Raw genomic sequence first — 21,684 nt, forward strand, 5'->3', positions numbered from 1 at the left:
CCATCATTTCACAACTTACCAGCCCTTAATTTTCATGTCTAGTCACATGTTCATGTATCAAACAGTTAACCACACACTTAAGACATGTAGAGTAATTTTATTATGAACAAAGTGCAGGGAAGGAAAAGTTTGGGTGGACTGAGTATGGTTGTGTCATCCTCTAAGGACTCTGGGGTGAGGAGGGGGAGCATGATGAAACCAAATACCTATGTTATTTTATCATTTCACCACTTACCAGCTCACTAGATATGCAGGTAGTTGGTCAGTTGTCTATTACTTTGTTATGAACTATATTATCCAGTGTTGGTGCAGGAGGGAACTTGTGACATTTGGTAGGGGTCACACTGGATGACACCCTTCTCAGAGTGTCCCAAGCCAGGACTCCAACCCAGGACACAATTTTCAGGGTCGCTATTGATGTTCTTGACTTGTCCACTGTCCACCAAGAAAATTCAAACCGCTAGGGACTGTCAGTTGGTTGAAAATGTTCAAAGGAGGGCCACCAGACTGGTGCCTGCACTTCGGCACCTCAGCTACCCTGAGAGATTGGAGCACCTGAACTTGCCTAGCTTATACTACAGACGGGCAAGGGGAGACATAGTTGAGGTGTATAAGCATCTCAGGGGGCACTACTCAGTTGAGTGTCCTTACTTGGAGCTGGCGGACGCTCGCCCCACAAGGGGTCACAGCTCAAGATTGAAGAAGCTGCAAGTCCAGAAAACTGTGAGGGCAAACTTTTTCGGAGTGAGGGTTGTAAACTCTTGGAACAATCTACCAGAGTGTTGTGACGGCACCGAGTGTGAGCTCTTTCAAGACAAGACTTTACTAACACTAGAGTGGGTTCAGGTACATTCAGGAGCCGGTGCATGTCCAGTATTTGTCAACAGTGCGTGACAGAGACGTGACCGATCGCCCGGGCGGCTAACAAGCCGATCAGTGGCGAAGAGGATAAAAGTAAAGTAAAAAGCTAATATATAATTGTATAAGGTTCCAAAACATTATATTTACAAAATTTTATTGATTGTAAATTAATATAAAGACTGACAGAAATGACAGATGGTAGTGTGGTAGTAAAGGAAATATGACCAGGAGATGGAGGTTTATTCCCGAAATCAATATTAAAGCTGCGACTCATTGTCATGTTTCCTTCACTACCACACCACCATCTGTCCACTATAAACAATGTTCAGGAATGACACAACTTTACAAATCCACTCAACACAGTAAATACAGATGACTGCTGAAGTTACACAAGATGGCACAGTATTTGTCCAAAAGTTGTCTGTTAGGTATCTTGCCAAACTTGTGTTTCATTTAACCTCTTTCCATATGAAGGGAAACTGTCCTAAACTGTTAACCTCTGAAAGTACAGTATAAGTGGACTCCACATATTATGATAATGGCCATCTGTTCAACAAAATTTACAAGCTGTTGATAGAATTTAGTCTTGCATCATTTCTATACCAGCAGTGTCTATCCTCATACAGAATCAATGTAAACTTGTATAAAAATTAACTATATACATTTAAACTTCATATAAATAATATCATTGTTCCCTTGATATTTCTCTTAAATATCCACTCAAGAGTTTATGTGACAAAATCTGTGAGTCATTGTTTTTAGTATTAATAACTTCAAACAGCGGTATATCTTGACACGCTGCCTTCCCCACAACAATAATCAAGGGGTATCCGGCTTCCTTTGCTTTCATCACACGTTTCCCAATAGTGAGTGTGTCTCTGTCGTCTACTATTACATCATCTTCAAAACCTGGTATAGAACTGATGACGTCAGCTAAGTGAGCCACCCAAGACACAGCACTCGCTTCCTTACTTCCTTTCTGTCACGGAGAGAGAAATAAAGAAGATAAAAATATATAATAATTAAATATTCATAAGGTTATTAATGTCAACAACTTAACAAATAGAAAAAATCTGCATATATGGAAGGGTGATCCTGGTGCCCTTTACCATGATAGCTCTCATAATACACTCAGGCCCCAGTATGTGTTATGTGGTGTTATATGTCACTAGATGAAACTCAAACACCCACAAGGCATAGAGGGAAATATTGGTGATACTATAGCATGCGGTCTACAAAGATATCTTTAGTCTAACTTAACCTGACTTAACCTAAACATTATGTAGACTGTGCACTATAGTAGCACTAAATGCAGTATTTCACCTCTTACTTTTTATTATGAATCTTGATGTATATAACAACTTTTAATCTATAAAAAAATTAATTCCAGAGGATACTATTACAGTCATCATGATAATTTATACAATTGAATCACACTAGAAATAAAAAAGTAATTTTTACATATACTGTACAAGATTTCATAAAGTAATGCCTCCAAAACTTTAAGTTTACCTTATTCAACAACAATCTTTTGTGTTATTCATGGCTTTATAACTAGATTTGGACTTATTTCATATACAAAATGTTGACAGTTCTATTAATCCAAATAATTCAATTACAATGTTACTTTCATTCAAAACATAGAGAGCTACAGTACAGCATCCACCTTATTATGCTCTTACCTTTGGACTAATTAAACAGACTTTGAATGGTGCCAGGACCCAAGGCCATCTGATACAGTCCCCCTGAGACAGTACCTCCACTGTTGCTGCCATAATACGGGAGACTCCAAGGCCGTAACACCCCATCTGGAGCAGCTCCGGCTTACCCTTCTCATTCTGGTAAGAAGCTTTCAGTGGTCCAGAATACTTTGTTCCCAAGAGAAAGGTGTGTCCTACCTATGACAAATAAAACATTGAAATATGAATCACCATTATACGATAAAGAAGAAATGCATGATCTGTAAACTGTTGATGTATGGTTGGTCCACAGAATAATATTTACCATCTTGGCCTTTTGTACCAAATTATCCTCATTTGTGTACAAGCCAACCACAATTTATATAGACGACTAAACTTGTATCTCTGTATATTTACCAAATCATTGCATACATACTTTTTTTAGACAGTTACATGAAACTATGTGTTAATATATATAATTTTGCTAGTAATTACTGTGTACATTCAAAACATATAAGCTCTCCACTTTCACATAGTACTCGACAGATTTTTCATTCTACAATTAAAATCCAAATTAAACTTTTTTAGTTGTACAAAAATTTTCTCAATGATATACATAATCAGTCATAAATACTATACTACATAATCCATGTGATCAATGAAAAGAGAAAATAACAGGAACATGGCACACAGTACAGTACCTCTATTCCTGCTGTCTTAGTCATGTGATTACCACATTTGTCACAGGAAGCATCATCAGAGTTCGTCACCAGCTCAGCATTGGTTGAAACACCACAAGCCTCACAAAGTAGCAGAGTGTCTTCTCCTATTGCCGCCTGGTAATGGTATTCATGTGAGAAACTACCACCAATGTTACCACAGTCCCCGGCAACTGTGGAAATAAAGTGTTGTCAGAACTCTTAACTCTAACTCAGCTCTCAATTACAAGATTAAAAACTTAAATCCCAGTGTACAGTATGACCAAAACGATGACCTGAGTGACTTATAGGATCCAGTACTCTAAATCACCCCTGGCAGAGTCTTCCAACACCACAGGGCCTTGATATAACATAGACTGAGATAATTCTTTTTGCTCCCACTCAATAGAATCAGGGTTAAGGATTTGACGCCAAGTGATCCATTACTGTACGTGTCTCCAGTACCAGAGGGGCTTCGGGCCATATGCCAAAACCCTCTTGTAGACTCATGTGATACAAACTACTGTGAGTTCTTTAAGTTCCTGCCACTTTATAATCCCACTAAAGGGAAGAAAGAAGGAAACCAGATTACTTGTTATTCTTTCCCTCAGTCAATCCTCTATTCATTGTGACCTGTGAGAATCTGTCAGGTGTCACTGTAAAAATATGCTTTCAATTGTATATTACTAAGACCCAGCTGGACATTATTTATCTAACCCAAAACAATTTATTACACCTAACTGTCTTATTAGTGCAAGTGCCATATTAAAGTATGAAAACTATACTCTGATATATAACAAAAAACATTATGTTAATGAATGTATGATTATCGAAAGTGTAACTAACACATTTACAAGAAAAAGATCATGAACATAGACCTTTTAAGAACGGAACACCAATTCTTTGAAAAACTCTGTCGTAGGCGCCACATATCTTATTATAGGTGGTAACTGCTGCTTCCTCTGAACTGTCAAAAGTGTAGAGATCTTTCATCATGAATTCCTTGCATCTGGAAATTGAAAAAAATATTATAGTACTTAAAACTTATACTTTTGTAGATGTATTTAACTAATATACTGTACTGTATTAGAAAACTGTGATGACAAGATTACCTACCTTCTACAAATCCAATACTGTACGGTTTATGTATTTCAGACAGTCTAATGCACTTTAACAACTCATTACCCATATATAATTTACTGTCTTAAAATATATATAAAATTGCACATTGTATTATAAACCAAATGAGGTACTGTATGTGATTATACCTTTCAACAACTTGTGTCTAAAACTAAGCAGTGCACCTAGTTTCAGGCACATCCAATATACAGGGGGGCCCCCAAATTAGCAGGGGTTAAGTTCTCAAAATGGCCACGAATAGCCAAATCTGCGAATAACATTTTTACTTGTGTATATTCCTTTTATGTGTTTGCCCTTTGGACAATTATTTCTTTTACCTGTATTGCATATGTGTGTGTGTGTGTGTGTGTGTGTAGACAGGTAAAGGAAATTACTGTCTCTAGAACAAATGGCTCCCTGTCCCAGCAACACAAATGCCAGCAACTTGAAAACTACCCACAGACATTCTTGGGTACATCCAGGGCGTCACACATGAAGAAAAGAGGACCGCGAAATAAAAATCCGCAAACTTGGGGGGTCCCCTGTAAAAGATTTCTTTGTACAGACACACAAAAAAGTGTTAAACAGATTAATTAATCCTCTGACAACCAAACAATTCTTCTTAAATACCTTTGATCATAGATATGGGAATTTTCATGAGTAAGAAGCCCGGACAATCTACCAGTGAGTGAACATTGCCTGATGAACTTTAGTAACATATAAGCATCATTCATAGTTCTGGTTCTATAGCAGCCTTGTTTTTACCTCTAAGTTTGTGGTTTATATAATAGCAGTTATTGGAACATATTATTGGGTAACAGCTGCACATCTCACACCTTAACAGACCAAAGCGTGGCTTCATCTCATCACGAAACTTGCTTGTGATCTGGTAGAGGCTCAGGGGTAGTTGTCGATGTGAAAGTGGATATACTTCTGACACCAAGTTTGTTATTGCCTCCTCATGGGTCTGGAAAAATGAGGTTTGAAAAGTAAAATCCAGTTTTATGAACAAAGAGTTGAATGAGAGGCTTGTGAGGCATACAGGTATCAAGTAACTCACAGACAGAACCTGGCATTGCCTGTATGGTGTACAGACCCATGAACTCGTGAAGCCAAAAGCTAAGTTAACCCCAAATTTGTAAATCTATTTCAACAGACACAAGAGAAATATCTCACAACACCAGGCCTGATCATATGGAAAACAAGTTAATACTTGTTTCCACTAATATTAAAGTTTTCCTGAAAACATAAAATATTTGGCTATAATTTCAGGCATGAGTGATGAAAATTCAAAACCTTTTACATGGGAATAAATTAAAGCTTACATTAATCAATGTCTCACAGCTTTACCTCCAGGGTGTTCCGAGCTCGACTCAGTCTTCATCTACCCCCTAAACACAGACATAAGGTTCATATTAACAAGGGTCTTCTACTTACTGGACTTAGTACATAATCTTTATTATGTCGGTCTTGTACCTTCATTAACTCTTGACCAGTTGATTCCCAGCGACCTTTAAAACACAATAAATATTACATCAACCTACGGTAAAGTATATGATCCTTACTAATGATGGTAAGACTCCCAGAAGCAAATGGAAATATTGATTTTCTAAAACCTAATCCTTAAATCTATTTTATTAATAAAAATAAAATAAAGTACAACTGAAAATGCTTCCCATATGACATCATACAGAGGATGTCCACAGGTCCAAAGTCAATTATTTCCTTTATGACTGTTGGTTAAAAACATCTCATATGACAACACACTAAAGTACAGTACCACCATTAATGACAAAATTATTAAACTATCAGTGTGGACTCCACCTTACACGATAAAGATGTTCATTCATCAGTGAACTTCTTTATTAGAGTACAGTACACAGAGAAGTTACCTAAATTCATACTACTGTATAAATACAACCTAAAATATAATAATCAAGGATTTTATTTCCTTTAAGTCACCATAAGTAAGTGGGAGTGAAGGGGAAGACAAGAGACAGATAATTCCATGTTAATACCATACCTGTTGCTCTCCACAGCTGACCACTAGTGAGTAAAGGTAACAACATCTTCTGTGCACCAACAAGCTTCATCTCCTCATCAATAACCTTCATCAACTTGGTAATGACTCGTTGGCCTAGAGGTAACAAGGCAAACATCCCATTACTCCTGCAGTTTATTACACCACAGTCCACCAACAGCTGTAAGACATAATATAGTATCAGAGAATTAAGGACAGTAAATACCTGTATATATCAAACAAATTAGTATTATTATAGTTTTGGTCATCTGGAGAATATTAGGAATTTAACCCCTATCAGGAAGGGAGGTGACACCCCCTAGTTAGGTTTCTGTGGCTAGGTTAGGTTAGGTTAGGTTAGGATTAGATTAGGTTAGGTTAGGTTAGGTTAGATAAATAAGGTAGGAGAGGTAGATAAATAAGGTAGGAGAGGTAGATAAATATGGTAGGAGAGGTAGATACCTTCTGGGAGAGAGAAGTTGACTCCTCCTTCACTATGGCATCTTTGGGTCTAACATGTAGAGGCTGAAACAGTTCTGACACCGTATACTGATGGATCCTCCGACAAAATAATAAATGTCTATATTTTCCATGACGTATGATGAACTGTATCGTTTTTGTCATAGTTAATAGGAGTAATATAGTCCACAGGGTCTGGGAGGCTCCATACACCAGCACCTGAACCCAACATAGAATCCGTCCGAACTTAAGATAGAAATTTCCTATCATAATTATTAACCAAATTTTCCTCAATTTACTTTCCTATTAATTAAATTATAATAGTTAATTCAGATTTTATTCTATTCTATTAAAAATAAACCCTGAGAATGTTATAATATCATTTTGTGGTAGAACTGTAAAAAATAAAGTGCTATGTTTTTAGTGATAAATTCTAGTAAATTGTGTGTATTAAATGTTTCCTATGTTGTAATAAATAAAGTTATAAACCCTATGATATAATTAAATTAATAAAATACAGGGATCCATCATTTCTCTTTAGATTACCATTAAACCAGAGTCGTTTTCTTTGCCACACTCAAAAGAAAACTAATCGGATTTTTCCTTCCTGAAAAATAATCTCAATATATTATGTTATTATTTTATATTTACTTTATATATATCTGACGTCACTACCATTCACTACCATGATCCACACCACCACTACCATGATCGATACCAACCACTACCACCACTACCATGATCCACACCAACCACTACCATGATCCACACCACCACTACCATGATCCACACCACCACTACCATGATCCACACCACCACTACCATACCACTACCACCACTACCATGAACCACACTAACCACTACCACCACTAATACCAACCACTACCACCACTACCATGAACCACACCACCACTACCATTCACTACCATGATCCACACCACCACTACCATGATCGATACTCAACCACTACCACCACTACTAAACCACACCACCACTACCATGATCCACACCACCACTACCATGACACCCACCACTGGCCATGATCGATACCAACCACTACCTGAACCACACTAACCACTACCACCACTACCATGATCAATACCAACCACCACCACCACTACCATGAACCACACCACCACCACCATCCACTACCATGATCCACTACCACCGCTAACATGAACCACACAACCACTACCACCACTACCATGAACCGCACCACCACTACCATGATCATCACAACCACTACCACCACTACCATGAACCACACCACCACTACCATGATCAATACCAACCACTACCACCACTACCATGAACCACACCACCACTACCATGATCAATACCAACCACTACCACCACTTCCATGAACCACACCAACCACTACCACCGCTACCATGAACCACACTAACCACTACCACCGCTACCATGAACCACACTAACCACTACCACCACTACCATGAACCACACCAACCACTACCACCACTACCATAATCCACGTGAGAGAGAGGGAGGTCGTTCATCATTACCGTCATCACCTTTCATCACACTACACTTTCACTACCTTACCACCATCACCACTTACACCATCTCTACACTCATCACCACATCCTCACATCTTCACCATCATCACCACACCCTCACCACTCCACCACCACCACCACACTACACCTTCACTACACACATCACCACCTTCACCACTTCACACCACATACTACCCCACTACACTCATCACCACCTCTCTCACCACACCACACTACACCTCACCCTCATACCACCTCACCATTTCACCATCATCACTCACACTCTCACACCACCACACCACACTACCACACCCTCACACTCATCACCACACCCTCATCATCTCACCACCACACCTACACCCCTCACTCACTCATCACCACACACCTCACTTCACCACCACCACACCACATCCTCACATCTTCACCACCACCACACCCTCACCACTTCACCATCATCACCACACTCTCACTACACTCATCATCACACCATCACCACACGCACAGCACATAATAACCGATAGTAAAGGCTCAGGAATGAAATAGGATTCTGGTGCAGTGACAGCTGGAGCAGGAGGTGGAACAGCTGGCTCCTGCACCAGCTGCCTCGGCCCCCTCATGCACCAGCTGCCTCGGCCCCTCATGCACCACCTAATCCCGCCTGAGAGACCCTGCCCTCTGTATTATATATTCCTTCTCCCTGTTTTCTCAAGTAATTCTCACACTTAACAACTCACTTCAATTACCATCTTAGAATTCTACATCATTTTCGCTTTAGACAATGTGGAAATGATATATTGTTCGTGGTTTTTTTTTAATAATTTTTTTTTATTAATACACAGCGATCAAAAACTTGTAGGAAATTCAAAACGAATTTTTTTTAAACCTGACGAAGTCCTCTGGTTCACTCGGGTCTGGGTTGAAGTGATAACATGTAAATCAAATTCAGCGACGAGGGAAGAGCCTTTTTCACCAGCTACATTTTGCTGCACCAGTCATGATATAACTTATTTAAAACCTCTTTACATTTTCTTGCAAACTAATCATTACAAGTATTATACTTCCTCGCACCTCACCCAACATTATACACTCAACTATTGCTATTTATATCTATACGTTAAGATGTTTATTATATAATTTATTGCATTGAAAGTGGTTTAGTTATTTCTAAATAGGTTTTATTAATTTATTATACATAAAGGTGTCTTACACTTACAGTCCCATATGCAGAGATACCCACACGGTGTAAAGGAAAGTGGGCCCACACGCCTAACATCCCTTTGGTGTCAGTATAAATCCTTTCCCTTTGATACCAAATAAACAAAAATGGTTCAGATAGTCTCAGTATAACATTGATGATATTTTTTTTTGTACATTATTTCAGTGTAAAGCTTCAGTCTGACAGATATATACATTTTTACATCTTCAGGTAAGAGGAATATTTATTGCTACGGTCCCTCACACAGTATAAGTAGACCACCACGGCTTACGCCCGGAGGTTAATCACCCATCCCTCTTACACGAAGAACCCGCAGGTAAGAGTCGTTCCTGCACTGAGGACGAGAGGATTGGGCAATTAAAACTACGGGGCTTGCGTGGCATATGATTGGCTGAGTACCGCCCCACCACCGCCGAGAATGGCAAAATGTAGTGTGCGCGTATTCAATTCAATTTCAACTTCAATCGTTTATTCCTTGAAAGAAGAAGCGGGATCCTTGTGCTGTCACTAGGTATCCCTGTACAATGACACCAGAAGCATCTGGCAAGTGTGCGCCTATTCGTCTAATTATTTACCAAACGAAGAAATTTCCATAAAATTATTATTTATATAAAAATTCACTGATGAAATATCGTAAGAATATAAACATAAAAGCAAATAACACGTCGGCTGTGAGATCCCCCAGTTTAGCCAATAATAATAATAATAATAATAATAATAATAATAATAATAATATTAGTAAAATAAATGTAACAGCAATTATTATTGGTATTATTATTATTATTATTATTAATGCAAGTGAACTCGTGTGCTGCTGGAAAATTCATGAATATTTATCACAAGTCTGGCGCAGTTTATAAAAGTATCTGTATTCAAATTGTAGTTTGTGTAACATCATTACCACCAACATTTAATATGAATAATTTGAACATTAGGTTGAATATATCTTGTGTTTACATGTATAATTTATAATATGCTTAGTAGGATATTTTTCACTGCCACTGTTTTATTTTGTACCCAGTCTGTACTCTGGTGTGGCAGACTGGCTGGCTGAGTAACTGGCGAGTAACTGGTTAACTGAGTAACTGGTTAAGTGAGAAACTGGTTAACTGAGTAACTGGTGAAGTGAGTAACTGGTTAAGTGAATAACTGGTTAAGTGAGTAACTGGTTAACTGAATAACTGGTTAAGTGAGAAACTGGTTAACTGAGTAACTGGTTAACTGAGAAACTGGTTAACTGAGTAACTGGTTAACTGAGTAACTGGTTAACTGAGTAACTGGCTAACTGATCAGTGAAAAGAGACTCAGGTTGCATTATGTGATGCCGGGTCCGATTCCCTCTTGGGTCTGGTCTGAGAAGAGTTTATACCCCTGTAGTGTAACCATTACCTAACAATGCAGGTTTTTCCAGGTACTGTAGCTAGTTATTCCTGCATGGTAGGCGGGTTACAGTAGGGTGGTGAGGGAGGGAGAGGGTGAGGGAGGGGTGATCAGTGGGCGCTTAAGTAGGGTGGGGTGAGGGAGAGGATCAGTGCGGGTTACAGTAGGGTGGTGAGGGTGAGGGAGAGGGTGAGGGAGGGTGATCAGTGGGCGGCTTGTGCAGTGTGAGTGGAGAGATCATGAGGGTTACAGTAGGGGAGGGAGGGTGAGGGGAGGGGTGAGGAGGTGATCAGTGGGTGGCTTACAGTAGGGTGGGGGGTGAGGAGAGGTGAGGAGGGTGATCAGTGGGCGGCACAGTAGGTGGGGTGAGGAGAGGAGGGAGGGTGATCAGTGGTGGCTTACAGTAGGGTGTGTGAGGTGAGGTGAGGGAGGGAATCAGTGGGGTGCTTACAGTAGGGTGTGGGGTGAGGAGATGGTGGGGAGGGTGATCAGTGGGTGGCTTACAGTAGGGTGTGAGGTGAGGGAGATATGAGGTGATCAGTGGGTGGCTTACAGTAGGGGTGTGAGGTGAGGGAGATGGTGTAAGGAGGGTGATCAGTGGGCGGCTGCACAGTAGGGGTGTGGGGTGAGGGAGAGGGTGAGGGAGGTGATCAGGGTGGCTTACAGTAGGGTGGGGTGAGGAGATGGTAAGGAGGGTGATCAGTGGGTGGCTTACAGTAGGGGTGTGGGGTGAGGGAGAGTGATCAGTGGGTGGCTTACAGGGGGTGTGAGGTGAGGGTGAGGGAGGGGGTGGTCAGTGGGCGGCTTACAGTAGGTGAGGGTGAGGGAGGGTGATCAGTGGCGGCTTACAGTAGGGTGGAGGGTGGAGGGAGGGTGATCAGGCGCTTACAGTAGGGGTGGGGTGAGGGAGGTGATCAGTGGGCGGCTTACAGTAGGGGTGGTGAGAGTGATCAGTGGTGGCTTACAGTAGGGTGAGGTGGAGGGTGAGGAGGGTCAGTGGGCGGCTTACAGTAGGGGGTGTGGGGTGAGGGTGAGGAGGTGATCAGTGGGTGTCAGTGGGGTGAGGGAGAGTGATCAGTGGGCGGCTTGACAGTAGGGTGGGTGAGGGGAGGGGTGATCAGTGGGCGGCTTACAGTAGGGTGAGGGAGAGGGGTGAGGGAGGGTGATCAGTGGTGTAGGGTGTGAGGTGGGGTGAGGGAGGGTGGTCAGTGGGCGGCTTACAGTAGGGTGTGTGAGGGAGAGTGATCAGTGGGTGGCTTACAGTAGGGTGTGGGGTGAGGAAGAGTGATCAGTGGGTGGCCACAGTAGGGTGTGAGGTGAGGGTGAGGGAGGTGGTCAGTGGGCGGCTACAGTGGGGTGGGGTGAGGGAGAGTGATCAGTGGTGGCTTACAGTAGGTGTGGGTGAGGAAGAGTGATCAGTGGGCGGCTTACAGTAGGTGTGGGGTGAGGGTGAGGGAGGATCAGTGGTGGCTGGCAGGTGGGGTGAGGGAGGTGATCAGTGGGTGGCTTAAGCAGTAGGGGTGGGGGTGAGGGAGGGTGATTAGTGGGTGGCTGGCAGTAGGGGTGTGGGGTGAGGGAGAGGTGAGGGAGGTGATCAGTGGGCGGCCAGTAGGGTGTGGGGTGAGGGAGGGTGATCAGTGGGCGGCTTACAGTAGGGTGTGGGGTGAGGGAGGGTGATCAGTGCGCTTACAGGGGTGTGGGGTGAGGAGGGTGATCAGTGGGCGGCTTACAGTAGGTGGGGTGAGGGAGGGTGATCAGTGGGCGGTTAAGGTAGGGTGTGGGGTGAGGGAGGGTGATCAGTGGCGGCTTACAGTAGGGGTGTGGGTGAGGGAGATGGTGGGGGAGGGTGATCAGTGGGTGCTTACAGTAGGGTGGGTGAGGGAGATGGTAAGGAGGGTGATCAGTGGCGGCTTACAGTAGGTGGGGTGAGGGAGATGGTAGAGAGGGTGATCAGTGGGCGGCTTACAGTAGGGTGTGGGGTGAGGGAGATGGTAAGGGAGGGTGATCAGTGGTGGCTTACATAGGGAGGTGAGGGAAATGGTAAGGAGGGTGATCAGTGGGCGGCTGACGTGTAGGGTGTGTGGGGTGAGAGGACAGGCTTACAGTAGGTGTGGGGTGAGGGAGGCAGTGGGTGGCTTACAGCAGTGGGGTGTGGGTGAGGAGTGATCAGTGGGTGGCTTACAGTAGGGGTGTGGGGTGAGGGAGAGAGGAGGGAGAGTGATCAGTGGGTGGCTTACAGTAGGGTGTGGGGTGAGGGAGATGGTAAGGGAGGGTGATCAGTGGGCGGCTTACAGTAGGGTGTGGAGGTGAGGGAGGGTGATCAGTGGGTGGCTACAGTAGGGTGTGGGTGAGGGAGGTGATCAGTGGGTGGCAAGTAGGGGTGGGGTGAGGGAGAGGGTGAGGGAGGGTGATCAGTGGGTGGCTTACAGTAGGGTGTGGGGTGAGGAGATGGTGGAAGAGGGTGATCAGGGTGGCTTACAGTAGGGTGTGTGGGGTGAGGGAGAGTGATCAGGGTGGCTTACAGTAGGGGTGTGGGGTGAGGGAGGGTGATCAGTGGGGCCAGTAGGGGGTGAGGGAGGGTGATCAGTGGGCGGCTTACAGTAGGGGTGTGGAGGGAGATGGTAAGGGAGGTGATCAGTGGGTGGCTTACAGTAGGGTGTGGGGTGAGGGAGAGGGTGAGGGAGAGTGATCAGTGGGTGGCTTACAGTAGGGTGTGGGGTGAGGGAGATGGTAAGGGAGGGTGATCAGTGGGCTGCACAGTAGGGTGTGGGGTGAGGGAGGTGAGGGAGGGCACAGTGGGTGGCCACAGTAGGGGTGTGAGGGAGATGGTAAGGGAGGGTGATCAGTGGGTGGCTACAGTAGGGGTGTGGGGTGAGGGAGATGGTAGGAGGGGATCAGTGGCGGCTTGCAGGGGTGTGTGGGGTGAGGGAGAGGATCAGTGGGTGGCTTACAGGGGTGGGTGAGGGAGGGTGGACTGTGGGTGGCTACAGGTGGGTGAGGGAGGGTGGGTGGTGGCCAGTAGGGGTGTGGGGTGAGGGAGAGGGTGAGGGAGGGTGATCAGTGGCGGCTTACAGTAGGGTGTGGGGTGAGGGAGGGTGATCAGTGGGTGGCTTACAGTAGTGTGGGGTGAGGGAGATGGGAAGGGAGGATCAGTGGGTGGCTTACAGGGGTGTGGGGTGAGGGAGATGGTAAGGGAGGGTGACAGTGGGCGGCTTACAGTAGGGGTGTGGGGTGAGGGAGAGGATCATGGGCTGTAGTGGGGTGAGGGGAGGGGTGATCAGGGTGGCTTACAGTAGGTGTGGGGTGAGGGAGGGTGATCAGTGGGTGGCTTACAGTAGGTGGGGTGAGAGGTGAGGGAGGGTGATCAGTGGGCGGCTACAGTAGGGGTGTGGGGTGAGGGAGGGTGATCAGTGGGTGGCTTACAGTAGGGTGTGGGGTGAGGGAGGGTGATCAGTGGGTGGCTTACAGTAGGGTGTGGGGTGAGGAGATGGTAAGGAGGGTGACTAGCGGTGGCCAGTAGGGGGAGGAGATGGTAAGGGAGGATCAGTGGGCGGCTGTAGGTGGGGTGAGGAGATGGTAAGGGAGGTGATCAGTGGGTGGCTTACAGAGGGGTGAGGGAGATGGTAAGGGAGGGTGATCAGTGGGCGGCTTACAGGGTGGGGTGAGGGAGGTGATCAGTGGTGGCTTGGTAGGTGTGGGGTGAGGGAGGTGATCAGTGGGTGGCTTACAGTAGGGTGTGGGGTGAGGGAGGGTGATCAGTGGGCGGCTTACAGTAGGGTGGGGAGGGAGGGTGATCAGTGGGTGGCTTACAGTAGGGTGGGGTGAGGGAGGTGATCAGTGGGCGGCTTACAGTAGTGGTGTGAGGAGGGTGATCAGTGGGCGGCTTACAGTAGGGGTGGGGAGGAGGGTGATCAGTGGGGCTTACAGGGTGTGGGGTGAGGGGAGGGTGACAGTGGGCGGCTTACAGTAGGGTGTGGGGTGAGGGAGGGTGATCGGTGGGTGGCTTACAGTAGGGTGTGGGGTGAGGGAGAGGGTGAGGGAGGGTGATCAGTGGGCGGCTTACAGTAGGGTGTGGGGTGAGGGAGGGTGATCAGTGGGCGGCTTACAACAGGGACGGGCGGCAGTAAACATCACTTGCTGGTCTCTTTCAACCCGTGTTACTGGCGCTGTGTTTGCCTCCCTCCACACACACGCCGCCCCAACACTTACATTACAACCTTCATGCAACACTGTCAATGGTCTGTCTCTCTGTTTATCCTCGTTCGTGTGTCATGTTCGTTTCTTTTTTAATCGTGTTTTTTGTCACATTTCATACTGCTGTAAAAAGTGACCAGGTTGTAGACAATATTTCATCCTCGCTTCACATGCTGTACATCAATGACTCGAAAACTTTTTTTTTGTGCGCTGAAACATGTGTTTTAAGTGCTTTCATTTAAGAGTCATTTAGAGCGCCGAGGCTTTAATAAAACACAAATTGTTTCAGCTTTGGTGGGCATTTTAGAAGCCAGCAGAGAATTGTTATTTTCTAACCTAACAATTTTTTAACAAGTTTCCGACAAGCCACTTATGAACACCAAGTAAAACCACATTAGTTATTTATACCAGCGCGTCTGTCCGATTTCGTTTTGAAGTAATGATGCATTTCTAAATGAGTTTATTCATAATCGTTGGGATGACCGTTTCTGACGAGAAAGATATTTAGCTAAATTATATAAAGATACATACATTCATTATTTCAAACCTAAGTATGTAGGAAGTTTATCAGAAGTATTATACATGAATTAACTATTAAACTCTGGTAGTAAATTAATGCTTTCGGAGGATGCATTTAATATATACTTATTTTTACCCACAATAAGGCATACTAAGACTAATTACGTGTCAGTAATATTACATCATGCAAAAACTACCATTTTAAAATATCAGAATCACATTGAAATATTTACACAGCCGTCAGCAGAGGCGGGAAGCATGGAGCTGCCATATTTCCCCACCCTACACCACATAACCCCACCCCACCTTACCCCTAACCCATCCCACCCCACCTCACCCTCAACCCTCACCCCAACCCCACCCCAACCCCACCCACCCCACCTCCCCCACCCCCACCCCACCTCACCCCAACCCCCACCCCACCCCACCTCACCCCCAACCCCACCACACTCCACCGCACCACCTTCCTCCTCTACTACCCACAGCAGGAGTAAACTACCATGAGTGAGGTAACGACTCCCTGTCAAGCTTACACTGCCATTCACTGTTAATTGGAGAAAGTAATAATAGGTGTTAATACCAGGTTTAACTACCTTCCTCTTCAGTGTGGGGTCATGAACTGTGGGCTGTTAGCTTGCTGGTGATTAGAGGTCAAATGAGCCCACAGACCTAATTGGCCACAGTCTTACATAACCAAACTATTATGACTGGTGCTCGATCCCTAATCCCAATACAGTAGTCAGATTTGGGGGATTTATTAGGGTTTATTAGGGTTTATTAGGGTTACTTGGGTTTATTTGGGTTTATTTGAGTTGATTACGGTTTATTAGGGTTTATTTGGGTTTATTCTGGGTTTATTAGGGTCAATGTGTACTCTGGTTAATGTGTACTCAGGTCAATGTGTACTCTGGCCAATGTGTACTCTGGTTAATGTGTACTCTAACCGATATGTACTCTGGTCAATATGTACTCTGGTCAATATGTACTCTGGTCAATATGTACTCTGGTCAATATGTACTCTGGTCAATCTGTACTCTAGTCAATATGTACTCTGGTCGATCTGTACTCTGGTTAATCTGTACTGTGGTCAATATGTACTCTGATCAATGTGTACTCTGGACAATCTGTACTCTAGCCAATATGTACTCTGGTCGATCTGTACTCTGGTCAATCTGTACTGTGGTCAATATGTACTCTGATCAATGTGTACTCTGGTCAATCTGTACTCTAGTCAATATGTACTCTGATCGATATGTACTCTGTTCAATGGTGTAGTGGTGTTATTGGTGAAATATCTGGCAGCACTTATTGGATATTTAACGGAGCGTTCACCCCCAGAGGTCGTGAGGTCGTTGGGTCGTCATATTTCATCCACACGTCGTTTTTATGGTCGTTTAGCACCAGTAACTTATATGAGGATACGGCGATACGACTACCTGACCTCACACTAGCATCACCTACCACCACACTAGCGCTATTGACAACTCCTCTACTAGTATAAGGGGTAGAAAGGGGGGAGGAGGAGGAGGAGGAGGGGGGGTAGCTAGGATTAGGATAAGGAGGGAGAAGATAGAACTAGGATAAAGGATGTAAATATGGATAAACGTGGATCAGGGAGGCTAAGCAACTGTGGTGGAGATGGAGGGGGGTGGAGTGTTTGGTTAGGATTGGTTAGGTTAGGTGAGGTTAGGATTGGTTAGGTTAGGTTTATACAGGAATCTGTTTATTGTGTTAAAGCCTCACCCATATCCATCCAGCCTATCAATGTATACTATATATACAAACATATATACAAATATACACATATACACCCACTCAGATACACCTCTCAAACTCCTGTACACCCAATTCACACAGTACAGACACATGCTTACACACACCCTTCACACGCCACACACACACACACCACACACTCAAGAATATCAAATGTGGTAAAACTTATAGAAATAACAAGTAATACCAAACAATTTAGCTTATCAGAAGTCAATGTCGTCGTTGTAAAGTTAATAAACATCAAAAACATTTACGGGCCTGTCCGGGATTTGAACCCGGGACCTCCTGCACCCAAAGCAGGAATCATACCCCTAGACCAACAGGCCGCTGTGATGGTTTAAGATAAATGTGAAATAGTTTCATCATTAACAGTTCGTCGTATCTCATGATAAGGATAGTTCTCCTTGGGAAGTGGACTCAAGACATGTGGCTGTGGGGAGAACTTCACTTATAAATAATATAAAAACCGTTACCTAACTTACCACTGCAATTGTTAACATCTCTAAGTAAAAGCTGAATCATAAAGATACTTTTCTATTCTTTATTTTAAAAGCATCTTGGGCCTGTCCGGGAGTTGAACCCGGGACCTCTCGCACCCTAAGCGAGAATCATACCCCTAGACCAACAGGCCACTTATAATAATGAAAGTACAACACATAGTAACTCTGACTGGGTGCTGAGGCGTCTCCCTGCCTCACCGGGTGCCAGAGGAGCTAAGTGACACTCGCACAGTCCACAGCTGTTCCCCCCGGCCCCGTCCCGTCCCTCCCTTTAACGCACAAAGTAAAAGAATACATCTGTTCATTATTACACTTAACGAGGAGTAATTTGTTGTGGCGTGTCTCGGTAACTTGAAGGGAACATTCCTTTGTGTTCTGTGTGTAACCTATAGGTGAGGCTCTTGTGGTCAGTTGTGTTTGTAAACAACACAGAGAGATGCAAACAAGTATTAGATGTAAGGCTCAGTCAAGAATGTCAGGAATGTATAAGTAGTGTCTTGTTTACGGCTGTACAAACAAATGAAACAAGGGCCTGCAGTAATATCATGTAATAGTGCACTGGAGGTGAAATGACATAGTAGCAATTGGTAAAGAATACTGCTAACATTAAGTACTGTACTGTATATTATCATGTCTTCTTTCTTAAAGCTTCATATTTGTCCGATTAAAAAAGTTGGTCTGTTCTTTGTTACTTGTTATGGACTTTATTGTGTAGTGTTAGCACAGGGAGATACCCGCCTTGTTTGGTGGTGTCATCTCTGGTTAACATTGTGTCAGGTGTAGGACCCAGTACATGGTCAAGAGGTAAAGACTGAGAGATACACCTGTTACCGCTGACACACCAACTTTCACCTGGAAAACACTATTATTAGAGTTGAAATGGTGTAGTTAACATTATCAATAGCAACACTCAGTGGCAACAAAGGTGGCGGGAAGTTAAGTTGAAGACTATAGACACGATGAAAGTAGACTAAAGTAGTTACACTGTAGCGTACTGTATACCCCAGACAATAACAAGCGGCCCGAGGTGGTGCAGTAACCAGAGGACCTGACACACTTGTGGGGTCACTTCTCATCGTTGATCCACTTACACTTCACGAGGCCCTCACCCCCTTATCACAATATTATAGCTTTGTTTATCTTTTCTTAATCAGCGGCCTGTTGGTCTAGGGGTATGATTCTCGCTTAGGGTGCGAGAGGTCCCGGGTTCAACTCCCGGACAGGCCCGAGTTACTTTTACTGTACAACTTGTAAATCTGTACATACCATTTAAAGTAACATAGTGTAATTAACTCTATATTAAATAAGGCCTGTTGGTCTAGTGGTATGATTCTCGCTTCGGGTGCGAGAGGTCCCGGGTTCAACTCCCGGACAGGCCCTTCTTATGGTTCCTACACATGCCATGATGGACACAGTCTTGACGTGTTGTCAGTACTACAGAAAGTCCAAGTTCAAATCCCACACAAGACCTTTTACAGGGATACACACACTCGATATAGATAGGACCTGTGTGTGTGGGCATCTGAATGTTTGTATTTACGGTCTTCACACACACTAGATAACATACACACGTCACACAGCTACACATCTTATCTATATCATCCCCGTACACGAGACAGACACACACACACACATCATAACCAAAGCCCCTACTGAATATATTACCACATAACACAACTCTCACGATACATCCTCACATTATCACTTCCCTCTGTAATTTATAAATATAACATATAAAACAATGATTGATATTCATAGAAACATTGCAAACGGGATTCGAATATCAGGTCTAATGTTTAATGTACTGTACTACAACAGGTGAACTATTGCCATATTGCCAGAGTGGATGTAGCGCTTTGAACGGCTGATACTTTCCTTGCAATTTTTACATCACACAGACATAATTCAATAATAATTTTGTATGTTAGATTTCCGTCATAGTGTTTGTTTTTAGCGACATAAACGACCATGAATTCCTGTGGTAGTAGTAGTAATAACGGTCTAAGTCTAGTTCAGTAATAACACTTCCAACCTTTATGTTATATCTATTATGTATACGAGCATTATAATCACCATTAACGATATATACCTTTATTAAAATGAATAAAAAAGACTCACAATCAGTTAAAATTATGTTAAAGAAATCTTATATCAAGGAAGATATGACCGGGAACAAGAGTGAAGTATTATTTATTTTCCACTACGATAGAGGATTACCAACTCTTACCAGCTGGTTGTCTTAAAATCCTTATATAGAAAACTTTAATTAATTATAAATACGTTAGTTTAGCCTAAATTAAGTACCGGAGACTTTAGTTAATAATTATATATATTTAACACATTAATAATATCCCATCGACTTTACTGTTATCACCTCTATGTCTTAACTAAATGACAACACAACCACACGAGATAAATAAATTATTCAGAAAAAAATATAAATTTCATATGTAAGAGATTATGTAAATACGGATTATATCAAGACGTTGGCATCAAAAACCTGACAAACATCATAAGAGTGAGAGATAAATACCTCTATAATAATAACTTCATGGAGCCTATGGGAACAAACAGTTAAACTTAATAAAATATGAATGGAAAAACAGCTTCAGAATTGTCCAAACACATTAATATGCATATACTGTATATATACAAATTCATATATCAAGACAGAACTCACAAGGAAATAGATCTTATATGTGTTAATTTAACCCAACAAGAGTTCAGTAAATTTGTGGTTAAATTGTTAATGGAAAGTTAATTCTGCTGTTTCTTGCTAATGAGTATAATAAACAATGCTGGTGGGTAATGTATTCCCATCTCTTGAATAATGCGAAATGTATCAGCAAATGTTTTCATTAATGCTTTTTCTTATAAAAATTTGGTATTACAATAAAAGAGATTGGAAAATCGTTGTTAAAAATATTAAAAATAAATCACAATTACTTGTAGCATCATAATCTGGGAGGAAGGTTTAATTCCCTCCCAAAACTATCACGAAAAAGTCAAGGAGGAGAATGTTAAAAAGTACCACGAACACTACTGCTGACCCATACACTTTTTTTTTTAAAAGACCGAAATCTAACTTAATCTAACCTTACAATCCTTGGTAATTATGGTTAGGTTTGCTAAGTAATATTTGTTCTTGTTTGCGCTATAAATTTAACATTAACCGACTTGAGAACGCGTTACAGCTGCTTGGGCTAAATTATCTAAAAAAGTGTATAGCTTCCAAATAAATATAATTCGTAGAGGATAATTAAATTAATTGAAAACAAAATTGAATATCAATAATTATCTGCATAAATATCTATATAAATAATTAACATTTAAATATTTCGAAAATTAGTCACGTTACCCACCACCACCACCACATATCGCGCCCAAATCAAACCGAGAAAAAACCCCGCCATTTGTCCAGAGCTTCACCAGACGTTGAGGAGGAAGGTACTGTCTCGCAAACTAACTGCCTACTGTAATTTCTACGTCAATTGAAGACATAACTAACATAAAGACAAACTTTTCTCTTGGAAGTAAGGAAATATTAAGTATTTCTACGATAATATGAAGAAATTACTGATTGGACTGTGATATAAGGATAATATTTTACTTATAATATCTTTGGAATTATTGGATGTAATTTTCTATATATTGACCGAATTTATTATTTTATACAAGATATCCTTCAGTCTTAAATTAGTTATATACTTAAATTAGGATTTGGTTAGGTTTAGGTTAGGTTAGGTTTA

At 42.7% G+C, this 21,684-nt stretch overlaps 1 protein-coding gene and 4 non-coding genes across 5 annotated transcripts; 2 read left to right on the top strand and 3 right to left on the bottom strand.

Annotated features, from left to right (window-relative positions):
* Nucleotides 1-1,003: 1,003 nt before the first annotated feature.
* Nucleotides 1,004-7,077, bottom strand: LOC121879738 (probable proline--tRNA ligase, mitochondrial). Its single transcript, XM_042386505.1, has 8 exons — nucleotides 6,840-7,077; nucleotides 6,381-6,558; nucleotides 5,795-5,868; nucleotides 5,194-5,324; nucleotides 4,117-4,247; nucleotides 3,242-3,432; nucleotides 2,544-2,759; nucleotides 1,004-1,840 (listed from the first exon to the last, which is right to left on the bottom strand). The coding sequence occupies exons 1-8, from the start codon at nucleotides 6,999-7,001 to the stop codon at nucleotides 1,547-1,549; spliced, it is 1,377 nt and encodes a 458-aa protein (XP_042242439.1). The 5' UTR covers nucleotides 7,002-7,077; the 3' UTR covers nucleotides 1,004-1,546.
* A 10,612-nt stretch (nucleotides 7,078-17,689) lies between these two features.
* Trnap-ugg lies at nucleotides 17,690-17,761 on the bottom strand. Its single transcript has one exon. It is a non-coding gene; the product is annotated as a tRNA-Pro (tRNA).
* Nucleotides 17,762-17,994: 233 nt separating this feature from the next.
* On the bottom strand, nucleotides 17,995-18,066 carry Trnap-agg. The gene has a single exon. It is a non-coding gene; the product is annotated as a tRNA-Pro (tRNA).
* Nucleotides 18,067-19,090: 1,024 nt separating this feature from the next.
* Trnap-agg lies at nucleotides 19,091-19,162 on the top strand. The gene has a single exon. It is a non-coding gene; the product is annotated as a tRNA-Pro (tRNA).
* Nucleotides 19,163-19,242: 80 nt separating this feature from the next.
* Trnap-cgg lies at nucleotides 19,243-19,314 on the top strand. The gene has a single exon. It is a non-coding gene; the product is annotated as a tRNA-Pro (tRNA).
* The last annotated feature ends 2,370 nt before the right edge of the window (nucleotides 19,315-21,684 follow it).

This window comes from Homarus americanus, unplaced genomic scaffold, assembly GCF_018991925.1.
Source record: "Homarus americanus isolate GMGI-L3 unplaced genomic scaffold, GMGI_Hamer_2.0 scaffold42643, whole genome shotgun sequence".
NCBI classification, from domain to species: domain Eukaryota; kingdom Metazoa; phylum Arthropoda; class Malacostraca; order Decapoda; family Nephropidae; genus Homarus; species Homarus americanus.